Below are 17,972 nucleotides of genomic sequence, written 5' to 3'. Positions count from 1 at the left end.
AGAAGTTATGAACGTCTTTATGAGGATACTTCATTACTGATGTTTACAACAACAACAACAACAATGACATCATACTCTGATATAGACTGATGTTTACAACAACAACAATGACATCATACTCTGAGATAGACTGATTTAACAGCAGTGACATCATACTCTGATAGAGACTGATTTAACCACAGCAGTGACATCATACTCTGATAGAGACTGATTTAACCACAGCAGTGACATCATACTCTGATAGAGACTGATTTAACCACAGCAGTGACATCATACTCTGATAGAGACTGATTTAACCACAGCAGTGACATCATACTCTGATAGAGACTGATTTAACCACAGCAGTGACATCATACTCTGATAGACTGATTTAACCACAGCAGTGACATCATACTCTGATAGAGACTGATTTAACCACAGCAGTAACATCATACTCTGATATAGACTGATTTAACCACAGCAGTGACATCATACTCTGATAGACTGATTTAACCACAGCAGTGACATCATACTCTGATAGAGACTGATTTAACCACAGCAGTGACATCATACTCTGAAAGACTGATTTAACCACAGCAGTGACATCATACTCTGATATAGACTGATTTAACCACAGCAGTGACATCATACTCTGATAGACTGATTTAACCACAGCAGTGACATCATACTCTGATATAGACTGATTTAACCACAGCAGTGACATCATACTCTGATAGACTGATTTAACCACAGCAGTGACATCATACTCTGATATAGACTGATTTAACCACAGCAGTGACATCATACTCTGATAGAGACTGATTTAACCACAGCAGTGACATCATACTCTGATAGAGACTGATTTAACCACAGCAGTGACATCATACTCTGATAGACTGATTTAACCACAGCAGTGACATCATACTCTGATAGAGACTGATTTAACCACAGCAGTAACATCATACTCTGATAGAGACTGATTTAACCACAGCAGTGACATCATACTCTGATAGACTGATTTAACCACAGCAGTGACATCATATTCTGATAGACTGATTTAACCACAGCAGTGACATCATACTCTGATAGAGACTGATTTAACCACAGCAGTGACATCATACTCTGATAGAGACTGATTAAACCACACCAGTGACATACATATGCAGCCATCCCTGCATTATAAACTCCATTACAGCCATCACTACATTATCAACTCCATTACAGCCATCACTGCATTATCAACTCCATTACAGCCATCACTGCATTATAAACTCATCTCCATTACAGCCATCACTGCATTATAAACTCATCTCCATTACAGCCTTCACTGCATTATAAACTCATCTCCATTACAGCCATCACTGCATTATAAACTCATCTCCATTACAGCCATCACTGCATTATAAACTCCATTACAGCCATCACTGCATTATAAACTCCATTACAGCCATCACTGCATTATAAACTCATCTCCATTACAGCCATCACTGCATTATCAACTCATCTCAAATTACAGCCATCACTGCATTATAAACTCCATTACAGCCATCACTGCATTATAAACTCATCTCCATTACAGCCATCACTGCATTATAAACTCCATTACAGCCATCACTGCATTATAAACTCAACTCCATTACAGCCATCACTGCATTATCAACTCCATTACAGCCATCACTGCATTATCAACTCCATTACAGCCATCACTGCATTATAAACTCCATTACAGCCATCACTGCATTATAAACTCATCTCCATTACAGCCATCACTGCATTATAAACTCCATTACAGCCATCACTGCATTATCAACTCATCTCCATTACAGCCATCACTGCATTATAAACTCAACTCCATTACAGCCATCACTGCATTATAAACTCCATTACAGCCATCACTGCATTATAAACTCATCTCCATTACAGCCATCACTGCATTATAAACTCCATTACAGCCATCACTGCATTATCAACTCCATTACAGCCATCACTGCATTATCAACTCCATTACAGCCATCACTGCATTATAAACTCCATTACAGCCATCACTGCATTATAAACTCCATTACAGCCATCACTGCATTATAAACTCCATTACAGACATCACTGCATTATAAACTCCATTACAGCCATCACTGCATTATAAACTCCATTACAGCCATCACTGCATTATAAACTCCATTACAGCCATCCCTGCATTATAAACTCCATTACAGCCATCCCTGCATTATAAACTCCATTACAGCCATCACTGCATTATAAACTCAACTCCATTACAGCCGTCACTGCATTATAAACTCATCTCCATTACAGCCATCACTGCATTATCAACTCATCTCCATTACAGCCATCACTGCATTATAAACTCCATTACAGCCATCACTGCATTATAAACTCCATTACAGCCATCACTGCATTATAAACTCCATTACAGCCATCACTGCATTATAAACTCCATTACAGCCATCACTGCATTATAAACTCCATTACAGCCATCACTTCATTATAAACTCCATTACAGCCATCACTGCATTATAAACTCCATTACAGCCATCACTGCATTATAAACTCAACTCCATTACAGCCATCACTGCATTATAAACTCAACTCCATTACAGACATCACTGCATTATAAACTCATCTCCATTACAGCCATCACTGCATTATCAACTCCATTACAGCCATCACTGCATTATAAACTCATCTCCATTACAGCCATCACTGCATTATAAACTCCATTACAGCCATCACTGCATTATAAACTCCATTACAGCCATCACTGCATTATAAACTCCATTACAGCCATCCCTGCATTATAAACTCCATTACAGCCATCACTGCATTATAAACTCCATTACAGCCATCACTGCATTATAAACTCCATTACAGCCATCACTGCATTATAAACTCCATTACAGCCATCACTGCATTATAAACTCCATTACAGCCATCCCTGCATTATAAACTCCATTACAGCCATCACTGCATTATAAACTCCATTACAGCCATCACTGCATTATAAACTCCATTACAGCCATCACTGCATTATAAACTCCATTACAGCCATCACTGCATTATCAACTCCATTACAGCCATCACTTCATTATAAACTCCATTACAGCCATCACTTCATTATAAACTCCATTACAGCCATCACTGCATTATAAACTCCATTACAGCCATCACTTCATTATAAACTCCATTACAGCCATCACTGCATTATAAACTCCATTACAGCCATCACTGCATTATAAACTCCATTACAGCCATCACTGCATTATAAACTCCATTACAGCCATCACTTCTCTAGTAATATTAGTCCTGTCTGAACAGGATTTATTACAGCATCATAACCCCCTGTGGGTTGTTGACTGAACTATGAAACAGCATGAACTAAATTAGTTTGCTATGAATTTGGGGATTTTTTTATTAAGGAAAGATCATTGTACACTTCAGGCTCCTTTCCAAACACAACATATGTCAACAACAACAACAACAAAAGTTAGCTTTATAATCGTCAGGGTTTTATAGGAAATATAATTGTACACTTGAGGCAGCTTAGTTTCCGGTGCAAACACAACAGTGTCCTGCATCTCAAATAGAGCCCTATTCCCTATAGAGCCCTCTGGGTCCTGGTCTAAAGTAGTGCACTATCTAGGGAATAGAGCCCTCTGGGTCCTGGTCTAATGTAGTGCACTATCTAGGGAATAGAGCCCTCTGGGTCCTGGTCTAATGTAGTGCACTATCTAGGGAATAGAGCCCTCTGGGTCCTGGTCTAAAGTAGTGCACTATCTAGGGAATAGAGCCCTCTGGGTCCTGGTCTAAAGTAGTGCCCTATTCCCTATAGAGCCCTCTGGGTCCTGGTCTAAAGTAGTGCACTATCTAGGGAATAGAGCCCTCTGGGTTCTGGTCTAAAGTAGTGCACTATCTAGGGAATAGGGTGCTATGGGCCCTGGTCTAAAGTAGTGCACTATCTAGGGAATAAAGCCCTCTGGGTTCTGGTCTAAAGTAGTGCACTATCTAGGGAATAGGGTCCCATTTTGGGATACAAACTGTGAGACATTGGAGCCTGCAGAGAAACATGCAGAATGTACCGATCAGAATATCCTGATTAAATTAAGCTTCTTACGGGAATTTAACTCCTCTACTGTTGCCAGGCAGATTTAATAAAGATTATAGAGGATGTTAACTCCCTCTACTGTTGCCAGGCAGATTTAATAAAGATTATAGAGGATGTTAACTCCTCTACTGTTGCCAGGCAGATTTAATAAAGGTTATAGAGGATGTTAACTCCTCTACTGTTGCCAGGCAGATTTAATAAAGATTATAGAGGATGTTAACTCCTCTACTGTTGCCAGGCAGATTTAATAAAGATTATAGAGGATGTTAACTCCCTCTACTGTTGCCAGGCAGATTTAATAAAGATTATAGAGAATGTAAACTCCTCTACTGTTGCCAGGCAGATTTAATAAAGATTATAGAGGATGTTAACTCCCTCTACTGTTGCCAGGCAGATTTAATAAAGATTATAGAGGATGTTAACTCCCTCTACTGTATCCAGGCAGATTTAATAAAGATTATAGAGGATGTTAACTCCTACTGTTGCCAGGCAGATTTAATAAACATCATTACATTATAATGTTAACTCCTCTACTGTTGCCAGGCAGATTTAATAAAGATTATAGAGGATGTTAACTCCCTCTACTGTTGCCAGGCAGATTTAATAAAGATTATAGAGGATGTTAACTCCTCTACTGTTACCAGGCAGATTTAATAAAGATTATAGAGGATGTTAACTCCTCTACTGTTGCCAGGCAGATTTAATAAAGATTATAGAGGATGTTGACTCCTCTACTGTTACCAGGCAGATTTAATAAAGATTATAGAGGATGTTAACTCTACTGTTGCCAGGCAGATTTAATAAAGATTATAGAGGATGTTGACTCCTCTACTGTTGCCAGGCAGATTGAATAAAGATTATAGAGGATGTTAACTCCTCTACTGTTACCAGGCAGATTTAATAAAGATCATTACATTATAGAGGATGTTAACTCCTCTACTGTTGCCAGGAAGATTTAATAAAGATTATAGAGGATGTTAACTCCTCTACTGTTGCCAGGCAGATTTAATAAAGATTATAGAGGATGTTAACTCCTCTACTGTTACCAGGCAGATTTAATAAAGATCATTACATTATAGAGGATGTTAACTCCTCTACTGTTGCCAGGAAGATTTAATAAATATTATAGAGGATGTTAACTCCTCTACTGTTGCCAGGCAGATTTAATAAAGATCATTACATTATAGAGGATGTTAACTCCTCTACTGTTGCCAGGCAGATTTAATAAAGATTATAGAGGATGTTAACTCCTCTACTGTTGCCAGGCAGATTTAATAAAGATTATAGAGGATGTTAACTCCCTCTACTGTTGCCAGGCAGATTTAATAAAGATTATAGAGGATGTTAACTCCTCTACTGTTGCCAGGCAGATTTAATACAGATTATAGAGGATGTTAACTCCTCTACTGTTGCCAGGCAGATTTAATAAAGATTATAGAGGATGTTAACTCCTCTACTGTTGCCAGGCAGATTTAATAAAGATCAGTTCTCTCAGCCAGGAACAGAAGTAGAAACCCAGAGTTTTACCACAGACCTCTTCATTCGTCCATTTCTCTGCTAATTCATCTGTCTAGTTTTCCTCTGCAGTCCTCTCATTACTGAGCACTGAGTGAAGTCATTGGAAACAAATGGCACCCTATTCCTACAGTATGGGCCCTGGTCTAAAGTAGTGCACTACACTATGGGCCCTGGTCTAAAGTAGTGCACTACACTATGGGCCCTGGTCTAAAGTAGTGCACTACACTATGGGCCCTGGTCTAAAGTAGTGCACTACACTATGGGCCCTGGTCTAAAGTAGTGCACTACACTATGGGCCCTGGTCTAAAGTAGTGCACTACCCCTATGGGTCCTGGTCTAAAGTAGTGCACTACCCCTATGGGCCCTGGTCTAAAGTAGTGCACTACACTATGGGCCCTGGTCTAAAGTAGTGCACTACACTATGGGCCCTGGTCTAAAGTAGTGCACTACCCCTATGGGCCCTGGTCTAAAGTAGTGCACTACCCCTATGGGCCCTGGTCTAAAGTAGTGCACTACACTTTGGGCCCTGGTCTAAAGTAGTGCACTACACTATGGGCCCTGGTCTAAAGTAGTGCACTACAGTATGGGCCCTGGTCTAAAGTAGTGCACTACACTATGGGTCCTGGTCTAAAGTAGTGCACTACACTATGGGCCCTGGTCTAAAGTAGTGCACTACACTATGGGCCCTGGTCTAAAGTAGTGCACTACAGTATGGGCCCTGGTCTAAAGTAGTGCACTACACTATGGGTCCTGGTCTAAAGTAGTGCACTACCCTTATGGGCCCTGGTCTAAAGTAGCGCACTACAGTATGGGCCCTGGTCTAAAGTAGCGCACTACAGTATGGGCCCTGGTCTAAAGTAGTGCACTACCCCTATGGGCCCTGGTCTAAAGTAGTGCACTACAGTATATAGGGGATATGAGGCCATTTGGGACACAGAGTAAGTTTACAATGAAATGAATATGGAGTATGTGAATATCCAATTTGGGGAGAATGGAAGGAACTGACAGCACCATGGTTATTTAGTTTAGTATTGTCAGCTGTTCTAAGCTGGCCTGCCTCTCCTCTCCTCTCTCTCTCTCTCTCTCTCTCTCCTCTCTTCTCTCCTCTCTATCCTCTCTCTCTCTTCTCTCTCTCCTCTCTCTCTCTCTCTCTCTCTCTCTCCCTCTCTCTCTCTCTCTCCTCTCTTTCTCTCTCTTCTCTCCTCTCTCTCTCTCTTCTCTCCTCTCTATCCTCTCTCTCTCTTCTCTCTCCCCCTTCTCTCTCTCTCTCTCTCTCTCTCTCCTCTCTATCCTCTCTCTCTCTTCTCTCCCCCTCTCCTCTCTATCCTCTCTCTCTTCTCTTCTCTCTCTCTCTTCTCTCTCTCTCTCTCTCTCTTCTCTCCTCTCTATCCTCTCTCTCTTCTCTCTATCTCTCTCTTCTCTCCTCTCTATCCTCTCTCTCTTCTCTCTCTCTCTCTCTCTTCTCTTCTCTCTCTCATCTCTCTCTCTCTCTTCTCTCCTCTCTATCCTCTCTCTCTTCTCTCTATCCTCTCTCTCTCTTCTCTCTCTCTCTCTTCTCTCCTCTCTATCCTCTCTCTCTTCTCTCTCTCTCTCTCTCTTCTCTTCTCTCTCTGTCTTCTCTCCTCTCTATCCTCTCTCTCTCTCTTCTCTTCTCTCTCTCTCTTCTCTCTCTCTCTCTATTCTCTCCTCTCTCTCCTCTCTCTCTCTCTTCTCCCCTCTCTCTCTTCCTTCTCTTCTCTCTCCCTTCTCCCTCTCTCCCCCATCTATCTCTCTCTCTCTCTCTCTCTCTCTCTCCATTTTCTTCTCTCTCCCTTCTCCCTCTCACCCCCATCTCTCTCTCTCCTCTCTCTCTCTCCTCTCTCTCCTTTCTCTCTCTCTCTCTCTCTCTCTCTCCTTTCTCTCTCTCTCTCCTTTCTCTCTCTCTCCCCTCTCTAGTTAAGAACACTTTAAGGAACGTTGACCGTGTTCTTCTGTTTTCTCTGTGTGTCTGGGCCTTTAGAACTCACAGGAGACATGGGAGTCTTTACCGTTTAGCCCTGTCAGTTAGCTCTGTGAGCTGAGGATCACATGGGAGTCTTTACCCTGTAGCCCTGTCAGTTGAAGACCACATGGGAGTCTTTACCCTGTAGCCCTGTCAGTTAGCTCTGTGAGCTGAAGACCACATGGGAGTCTTTACCCTGTATCCCTGTCAGTTAGCTCTGTGACCCGAAGCCTACTGATAAGGAAATATATTAATAATAGCCTCCATTCATCCATCCTATTGAATTTGAACACATGGAACACTGAGGTCCATATAGACCCATTCTAGAACACAGGGAACACTGAGGCCCATATGAACCCATTCTAGAACACAAGGAACACTGAGGCCCATATGGACCCATTCTAGAACACAGGGAACAATGAGGCCCGTATGGACCCATTCTAGAACACAGGGAACACTGAGGTCCATATAGACCCATTCTAGAACACAGGGAACACTGAGGCCCATATAGACCCATTCTAGAACACAGGGAACACCCATTCTAGATCCTTTGCATGCTGTTGTGGCCCAGTCCCAGAGGAACACAGGAGAGAGGGTTAGGTAAAGATCAGTGGCATCATCATTAACACACACACACACACACACACACGTTAATACAGTAGTCTCTCACGGCCTCCACATCCCTTTCAGAACACCTCTCCATTGTAATGAGTGAAGTTGTTCAGGGTTTCTGTAATGTCTGTGGACAGGTGGAAACCACAGCAGAGGTTTCATTGATTTAACATTGGTAAATGTCAGCTTCACCTCTGCCTATTGGCACCTCATTTCATCTGTCAAACCTAGCCAATAACAGTGGATCAGTGTGAAGGGGATGGGATGATTGGATGATATGGCGGTTGGATGAACACAGATTGAGATTACAGCTACAGAGATTAAGATCGATATGTTGAATACCTGACATTAAATATCTCTGTACTGAATAATTCAATACAATAGGTCTGATATATTTTATTGATATATCTCCTCTCTCTCTCTTTCTCTCTTTTTCTCTTCTCTCTATCCTCTACCTCTCTATCTCCTCTCTCTATCTCCTCTCTTTCTCTCTTCTCTCTATCCTCTACCTCTCGTTCTATCTCCTCTCTCTATATCCTCTTAGCCAGGAAGGAACCAACAGCACCAAGGTTATTTAGTTTACTATTGTCAGCTGTTCTAACCTGGCCTGGACACACACTCTTTCTCTTCCCCTCTCACTCCCCCTCTCTCTCCCCCTTTCACTCCCTCTCTCTATCTCCATCTCCTCTCTCACTCCCTCTCTCTATCTCCATCTCCTCTCTCTCCCCCTCTCTCTATCTCCTCTCTCTCTATCGCCATCTCCTCTGTCTCTTCCTCCTCCTCTAATGGTGGTGTCTCTCTCCTCTCTCTCTCCTCTCCAGACTCCAGATGTTAGAGGCTATCTGTAAACACTGGGAAGGTCCTATCAGCCTGGCCCTGTATCTCTCAGACGCTGAGGCTCAACAGTTCCTGCGCTACACCCAGGGGTCAGAGGTCCTGATGTCCAGGGGAAACGTGGGCTACCACATCGTCTACAAGGAGGGTCAGTTCTATCCGGTCAACCTGCTCAGGAACGTAGCCATGCGGCAGGTCAACACGCCCTACATGTTCCTGTCAGATATCGACTTCCTGCCCATGTACGGCCTGTACGAGTACCTCAGGTGAGGGAGAACGACTCAGCTGTAGAGATACTGTAATGTATAATGGCCTCTACGAGTACCTCAGGTGAGGGAGACCGTCACAGACGTAGAGGATACTGTAATGTACGGCCTCTACGAGTACCTCAGGTGAGGGAGACCGTCACAGACGTAGAGGATACTGTAATGTATAATGTCCTCTACGAGTACCTCAGGTGAGGGAGAACGACTCAGCTGTAGAGGAGACTGTAATGTATAATGGCCTCTACGAGTTCCTCAGGTGAGGGAGAACGTCACAGATGTAGAGGATATTGTAATGTATAATGTCCTCTACGAGTACCTCAGGTGAGGGAGAACGTCACAGACGTAGAGGAGAGCATCACAGCCGTAGAGGATACTGTAATGTATAATGTCCTCTACGAGTACCTCAGGTGAGGGAGAACGTCTCAGACGTAGAGGAGACTAATGTATAATGTCCTCTACGAGTACCTCAGGTGAGGGAGAACGACTCAGCTGTAGAGATACTGTAATGTATAATGTCCTCTACGAGTACCTCAGGTGAGGGAGAACGACTCAGCTGTAGAGATACTGTAATGTATAATGTCCTCTACGAGTACCTCAGGTGAGCGAGAACGTCACAGACGTAGAGGAGACCATCACAGCCGTAGAGGATACTGTAATGTATAATGTCCTCTACGAGTACCTCAGGTGAGGGAGAACGACTCAGACGTAGAGGAGACCATCACAGCCGTAGAGGATATTGTAATGTATAATGTCCTCTACGAGTACCTCAGGTGAGGGAGAACGTCACAGACGTAGAGGAGACCATCACAGCCGTAGAGGATATTGTAATGTATAATGTCCTCTACGAGTACCTCAGGTGAGGGAGAACGTCACAGACGTAGAGGAGACTGTAATGCATAATATTCTCTTCTAACTCTGGGGTCACATTGCTGGGGAAACTTCTAGATCTCAGAGGGGTGTGAGGAGAGTGACTTTCTAACCCTGAGCTACAGTATTGTATTTGGCTTTGCTGTCTCTCTGTCTGTCTGTCTGTCATGTTATACTGTAGTAACGTCAGGATCGTTAAGTCCCCGTAATGTTAGAATGACTCCATCTCTGTCCCCTGTAACAAGTCTGTAGTTCAGCTGGACATGGCTAACAACAAGAAAGCTCTGTGACGTCCCTGTCACGTCCCTGTCACGTCTCTGTAACGTCTCTGTAACGTCTCTGTAACGTACCTGTAACGTCTCTGCAACGTCCCTGCAACGTCTCTGTAACGTCTCTGTAACGTCCCTGTGACGTCTCTGTCACGTCCCTGTGACGTCTCTGTCACGTCCCTGTAACGTCCCTGTAACGTCCCTGCAACGTCTCTGTAACGTCCCTGTAACGTCTCTGTAACGTCCCTGTAACGTCTCTGTAACGTCTCTGTAACGTCTCTGTAACGTCTCTGTAACGTCTCTGTAACGTCCCTGTAAAGTCCCTGTAACGTCCCTGTAACGTCCCTGTAACGTCTCTGTAATGTCCCTGTAACGTCCCTGTAACGTCCCTGTAACGTCTCTGTAACGTCTCTGTAACGTCCCCTTCCCTGCAGGAAGTCAGTGGTACAGCTGGACATGGCTAACAGCAAGAAGGCGTTGGTGGTGCCAGCCTTCGAGACGCTCCGTTACCGTCTGTCTTACCCCAAGTCCAAGGCCGAGCTGCTGTCCCAACTGGACATGGGGACTCTATTCACCTTCAGGTAAAAACACATGTAGCTGCTGTCCCAACTGGACATGGGGACTCTGTTCACCTTCAGGTAAAAACACATGTAGCTGCTGTCCCAACTGGACATGGGGACACTGTTCACCTTCAGGTAAAAACACATGTAGCTGCTGTCCCAACTGGACATGGGGACTCTGTTCACCTTCAGGTAGAAACACATGTAGCTGCTGTCCCAACTGGACATGGGGACTCTGTTCACCTTCAGGTAAAAACACATGTAGCTGCTGTCCCAACTGGACATGGGGACTCTGTTCACCTTCAGGTAAAAACACATGTAGCTGCTGTCCCAACTGGACATGGGGACTCTATTCACCTTCAGGTAAAAACACATGTAGCTGCTGTCCCAACTGGACATGGGGACTCTGTTCACCTTCAGGTAAAAACACATGTAGCTGCCGTCCCAACTGGACATGGGGACTCTATTCACCTTCAGGTAAAAACACATGTAGCTGCTGTCCCAACTGGACATGGGGACTCTGTTCACCTTCAGGTAAAAACACATGTAGCTGCTGTCCCAACTGGACATGGGGACACTGTTCACCTTCAGGTAAAAACACATGTAGCTGCTGTCCCAACTGGACATGGGGACTCTGTTCACCTTCAGGTAAAAACACATGTAGCTGCTGTCCCAACTGGACATGGGGACTCTGTTCACCTTCAGGTAAAAACACATGTAGCTGCTGTCCCAACTGGACATGGGGACTCTATTCACCTTCAGGTAAAAACACATGTAGCTGCTGTCCCAACTGGACATGGGGACTCTGTTCACCTTCAGGTAAAAACACATGTAGCTGCTGTCCCAACTGGACATGGGGACTCTGTTCACCTTCAGGTAAAAACACATGTAGCTGCCGTCCCAACTGGACATGGGGACTCTATTCACCTTCAGGTAAAAACACATGTAGCTGCTGTCCCAACTGGATATGGGGACTCTGTTCACCTTCAGGTAGAAACACATGTAGCTGCCGTCCCAACTGGACATGGGGACTCTGTTCACCTTCAGGTAGAAACACATGTAGCTGCTGTCCCAACTGGACATGGGGACTCTATTCACCTTCAGGTAAAAACACATGTAGCTGCTGTCCCAACTGGACATGGGGACTCTATTCACCTTCAGGTAAAAACACATGTAGCTGCTGTCCCAACTGGACATGGGGACTCTATTCACCTTCAGGTAAAAACACATGTAGCTGCTGTCCCAACTGGACATGGGGACTCTGTTCACCTTCAGGTAAAAACACATGTAGCTGCCGTCCCAACTGGACATGGGGACTCTGTTCACCTTCAGGTAGAAACACATGTAGCTGCTGTCCCAACTGGACATGGGGACTCTATTCACCTTCAGGTAAAAACACATGTAGCTGCTGTCCCAACTGGACATGGGGACTCTATTCACCTTCAGGTAAAAACACATGTAGCTGCTGTCCCAACTGGACATGGGGACTCTATTCACCTTCAGGTAAAAACACACGTAGCTGCCGTCCCAACTGGACATGGGGACTCTGTTCACCTTCAGGTAGAAACACACGTAGCTGCTGTCCCAACTGGACATGGGGACTCTGTTCACCTTCAGGTAAAAACACATGTAGCTGCTGTCCCAACTGGACATGGGGACTCTGTTCACCTTCAGGTAAAAACACACGTAGCTGCTGTCCCAACTGGACATGGGGACTCTATTCACCTTCAGGTAAAAGCACATGTAGCTGCTGTCCCAACTGGACATGGGGACTCTGTTCACCTTCAGGTAAAAACACATGTAGCTGCTGTCCCAACTGGACATGGGGACTCTATTCACCTTCAGGTAGAAACACATGTAGCTGCTGTCCCAACTGGACATGGGGACTCTATTCACCTTCAGGTAGAAACACATGTAGCTGCTGTCCCAACTGGACATGGGGACTCTGTTCACCTTCAGGTAAAAACACATGTAGCTGCTGTCCCAACTGGACATGGGGACTCTGTTCACCTTCAGGTAAAAACACATGTAGCTGCTGTCCCAACTGGACATGGGGACTCTGTTCACCTTCAGGTAAAAACACATGTAGCTGCTGTCCCAACTGGACATGGGGACTCTGTTCACCTTCAGGTAAAAACACATGTAGCTGCTGTCCCAACTGGACATGGGGACTCTATTCACCTTCAGGTAGAAACACATGTAGCTGCTGTCCCAACTGGACATGGGGACTCTATTCACCTTCAGGTAAAAACACATGTAGCTGCTGTCCCAACTGGACATGGGGACTCTGTTCACCTTCAGGTAAAAACACATGTAGCTGCTGTCCCAACTGGACATGGGGACTCTATTCACCTTCAGGTAAAAACACATGTAGCTGCCGTCCCAACTGGACATGGGGACTCTGTTCACCTTCAGGTAGAAACACGTAGCTGCCGTCCCAACTGGACATGGGGACTCTGTTCACCTTCAGGTAAAAACACATGTAGCTGCTGTCCCAACTGGACATGGGGACTCTATTCACCTTCAGGTAAAAACACATGTAGCTGCTGTCCCAACTGGACACTGGGCCAGTGTTCTGAACTAAAGGGATGGCCCACTGGGCCAGTGTTCTGAACTTAAAGGGATGGGACACTGGGCCAGTTTTCTGAACTTAAAGGGATGGCCCGCTGGGCCAGTGTTCTGAACTTAAAGGGATGGGACACTGGGCCAGTGTTCTGAACTTAAAGGGATGGCCCGCTGGGCCAGTGTTCTGAACTTAAAGGGATGGCCCACTGGGCCAGTGTTCTGAACTTAAAGGGATGGGACACTGGGCCAGTGTGCTGACCTTAAAGGGATGGGACACTGGGCCAGTGTTCTGACCTTAAAGGGATGGGACACATTCTCATTAGTTAGCAGCAGCACAGATGTTACTCTACCATTCGCCTGCCAACGACTGAAACGATCATTTAAGGTACAACATCAATCTGACTCCGGCTCTAAGGGATAAAGGGATGCCTAGTTAAATAAATAAAGACTGCCTCCTGGTGTGGAAATACAAGCAGCAGCGGAGCTGTTTGTCTTTCAACACAGAGATCGTTTTTGATCATTAACATGACAGATTGAGCCACAGAGCCCAGAAAGTTGGGTTCAATCACTCCTCAGCTAGAAGGACTCCCAGATGGGTTCAATCACTCCTCAGCTAGAAAGACTCCCAGATAGTTGGGTTCAATCACTCCTCAGCTAGAAGACTACCAGATAGTTGGGTTCAATCACTCCTCAGCTAGAAAGACTCCCAGATAGTTGGGTTCAATCACTCCTCAGCTAGAAGACACCAGATGGGTTCAATCACTCCTCAGCTAGAAGACTCCCAGATAGTTGGGTTCAATCACTCCTCAGCTAGAAGGACTCCCAGATGGGTTCAATCACTCCTCAGCTAGAAAGACTCCCAGATAGTTGTGTTCAATCACTACTCGGCTAGAAGACTACCAGATAGTTGTGTTCAATCACTACTCAGCTAGAAGACTCCCAGATAGTTGTGTTCAATCACTACTCAGCTAGAATACTCCCAGATAGTTGGGTTCAATCACTACTCAGCTAGAAGACTCCCAGATAGTTGTGTTCAATCACTACTCAGCTAGAATACTCCCAGATAGTTGGGTTCAATCACTACTCAGCTAGAATACTCCCAGATAGTTGGATTCAATCACTCCTCAGCTAGAAGACACCAGATGGGTTCAATCACTCCTCAGCTAGAAGACACCAGATGGGTTCAATCACTCCTCAGCTAGAAGACTCCCAGATAGTTGGGTTCAATCACACCTCAGCTAGAAGACTCCCAGATAGTTGTGTTCAATCACTACTCAGCTAGAAGACTCCCAGATAGTTGGGTTCAATCACTACTCAGCTAGAAGACTCCCAGATAGTTGTGTTCAATCACTACTCAGCTAGAAGACTCCCAGATAGTTGGGTTCAATCACTACTCAGCTACCTGCCGCCTCTACACTCTAACCACTAGGCTACCTGCCACCCTATAAAGTATTGAATGTTGAATCCTACTTCCTGTTCTCCCTGTTAGATACCATGTCTGGACGAAGGGTCATGCTCCCACTAACTTTGCTAAGTGGAGGACTGCCACCACGCCGTACAGAGTCCAGTGGGAAGCGGACTTTGAACCCTACGTGATGGTGAGACGGGACAGTCCAGAGTACGACAGGCGCTTCGTTGGCTTTGGGTGGAATAAAGTGGCTCATATTATGGAGCTGGATGCACAGGTACTGGACACACCTTTACCTGTCACTCACAGGTACTGGACACACCTTTACCTGTCACTCACAGGTACTGGACACACCTTTACCTGTCACTCACAGGTACTGGACACACCTTTACCTGTCACTCACAGGTACTGGACACACCTTTACCTGTCACTCACAGGTACTGGACACACCTTTACCCATCACTCTGTCACTCACAGGTACTGGACACACCTTTACCCATCACTCTGTCACTCACAGGTACTGGACACACCTTTACCCATCACTCTGTCACTCACAGGTACTGGACACACCTTTACCCATCACTCTGTCACTCACAGGTACTGGACACACCTTTACCTGTCACTCACAGGTACTGGACACACCTCTTTACCCATCACTCTGTCACTCACAGGTACTGGACACACCTTTACCCATCACTCTGTCACTCACAGGTACTGGACACACCTCTTTACCCATCACTCTGTCACTCACAGGTACTGGACACACCTCTTTACCCATCACTCTGTCACTCACAGGTACTGGACACACCTCTTTACCCATCACTCTGTCACTCACAGGTACTGGACACACCTCTTTACCCATCACTCTGTCACTCACAGGTACTGGACACACCTTTACCCATCACTCTGTCACTCACAGGTACTGGACACACCTTTACCCATCACTCTGTCACTCACAGGTACTGGACACACCTTTACCCATCACTCTGTCACTCACAGGTACTGGACACACCTCTTTACCCATCACTCTGTCACTCACAGGCACTGGACACACCTTTACCCATCACTCTGTCACTCACAGGCACTGGACACACCTTTACCCATCACTCTGTCACTCACAGGCACTGGACACACCTTTACCCATCACTCTGTCACTCACAGGCACTGGACACACCTTTGCCATCACTCTGTCACTCACAGGTACTGGATACACCTTTACCATCACTCTGTCACTCACAGACACTGGACACACCTTTACCCATCACTCTGTCACTCACAGGCACTGGACACACCTTTACCATCACTCTGTCACTCACAGGTACTGGATACACCTTTACCATCACTCTGTCACTCTGGACATTATAGTGTCTTAGTGTTTCTCACTCTGTCCTCTCTTTCAGCAGTATGAGTTAGTGATGCTGTCTTAGTGTTTCTAACTCTGTCCTCTGTCCTCTCTTCCAGCAGTATGAGTTAGTGATGCTGTCTTAGTGTTTATCACTCTGTCCTCTCTTCCAGCAGTATGAGTTAGTGATGCTGTCTTAGTGTTTCTCACTCTGTCCTCTGTCCTCTCTTCCAGCAGTATGAGTTAGTGATGCTGTCTTAGTGTTTCTAACTCTGTCCTCTCTTCCAGCAGTATGAGTTAGTGATGCTGTCTTAGTGTTTCTAACTCTGTCCTCTGTCCTCTCTTCCAGCAGTATGAGTTAGTGATGCTGTCTTAGTGTTTCTCACTCTGTCCTCTCTTCCAGCAGTATGAGTTAGTGATGCTGTCTTAGTGTTTCTAACTCTGTCCTCTGTCCTCTCTTCCAGCAGTATGAGTTAGTGATGCTGTCTTAGTGTTTCTAACTCTGTCCTCTCTTCCTGCAGTATGAGTTAGTGATGCTGTCTTAGTGTTTCTCACTCTGTCCTCTCTTCCAGCAGTATGAGTTATTGATGCTGTCTTAGTGATTCTAACTCTGTCCTCTCTTCCAGCAGTATGAGTTAGTGATGCTGTCTTAGTGTTTCTAACGCTGTCCTCTGTCCTCTCTTCCAGCGGTATGAGTTAGTGATGCTGTCTTAGTGTTTCTAACTCTGTCCTCTGTCCTCTCTTCCAGGAGTATGAGTTTGTGGTTCTGCCCAACGCCTATATGATCCACATGCCTCATGCTCCCAGTTTCGACATCACCAAGTTCCGGTCCAACAAGCAGTACCGCGTCTGCCTGAAGACCCTGAAAGAGGAGTTTCAACAGAACATGTCTAGACGATATGGCTTCGCTGCCCTCAAATACATGACTGCAGAGAACAACAGCTAGCCAACACCGATGAGCCAGGACACTCTGACCCGTTATTGACTACACTACCCATAACACCCTTCTCTAAGGCTGTCTAGGACTACACCTCTACAGAGGAGAGGGAAAGGGCGGTGGATTCTAAGGACAGTCGATGTAGGGGAGTCGGGAGTGGACAGAACGGTTACTAAAGACTCTTACTACGAACTCTGACCCGTTATTGACTACACTACCCATAACACCCTTCTCTAAGGCTGTCTAGGACTACACCTCTACAGAGGAGAGGGAAAGGGCGGTGGATTCTAAGGACAGTCGATGTAGGGGAGTCGGGAGTGGACAGAACGGTTACTAAAGAATCTTACTACGAACTCTGACCTTTGTGCCAACCGATCATGAGGTTTTAAATTGTGAGCTCTGATTCTTGTGAACTCTCACCTTATAGTTTGGGGTTATGACCTGGTTAGACCAGCGTTAACCAACTGAAGGGTAACCGGGGGTAACCGTAAGGTCGGTGTGTCCCAAACATTGTTTTTTTACCCCTTCCCGAGGACGGATGGAGCAGTCTGTCCAGAAGTTGCAGACCTGGTTTCTATCTGGTTTCTAGCTGGGAGAGGAAGCTGTTGCTGTGAATGTTGAGTCAGTACAGGGCTGGTTTGGACTCATACAACTCTCTGTTATTCTCTAACAATAGAACTGGGCATCACTATGGGAGGGAAGGAAGGAGGGAGGAAG

The 17,972-nt window shown here is 45.3% G+C and overlaps 1 protein-coding gene across 2 annotated transcripts in view; it reads left to right on the top strand.

Moving 5' to 3' along the window:
- The window catches only part of LOC139394124 (xylosyl- and glucuronyltransferase LARGE1), a 153,088-nt gene extending 135,116 nt beyond the window's left edge, over positions 1-17,972 (top strand). Inside the window, exons 12-15 of one of the 2 annotated variants that reach the window (XR_011629803.1) lie at positions 9,029-9,189; positions 10,878-11,024; positions 15,058-15,253; positions 17,067-17,972. Coding sequence is in view for 1 of the 2 variants with exons in the window: in XM_071142155.1 (XP_070998256.1) it covers positions 9,029-9,307; positions 10,878-11,024; positions 15,058-15,253; positions 17,067-17,264 (820 nt within the window). In the remaining variant the exon portion in view is untranslated. Of the gene's footprint in view, positions 1-9,028; positions 9,308-10,877; positions 11,025-15,057; positions 15,254-17,066 lie in introns of both variants that reach the window. The other variant, XM_071142155.1, reaches the window with a different exon arrangement.

Source organism: Oncorhynchus clarkii, unplaced genomic scaffold (genome assembly GCF_045791955.1).
Source record: "Oncorhynchus clarkii lewisi isolate Uvic-CL-2024 unplaced genomic scaffold, UVic_Ocla_1.0 unplaced_contig_13468_pilon_pilon, whole genome shotgun sequence".
NCBI classification, from domain to species: Eukaryota; Metazoa; Chordata; class Actinopteri; order Salmoniformes; family Salmonidae; genus Oncorhynchus; species Oncorhynchus clarkii.
This window is presented reverse-complemented; position numbering and strand designations above follow the sequence as displayed.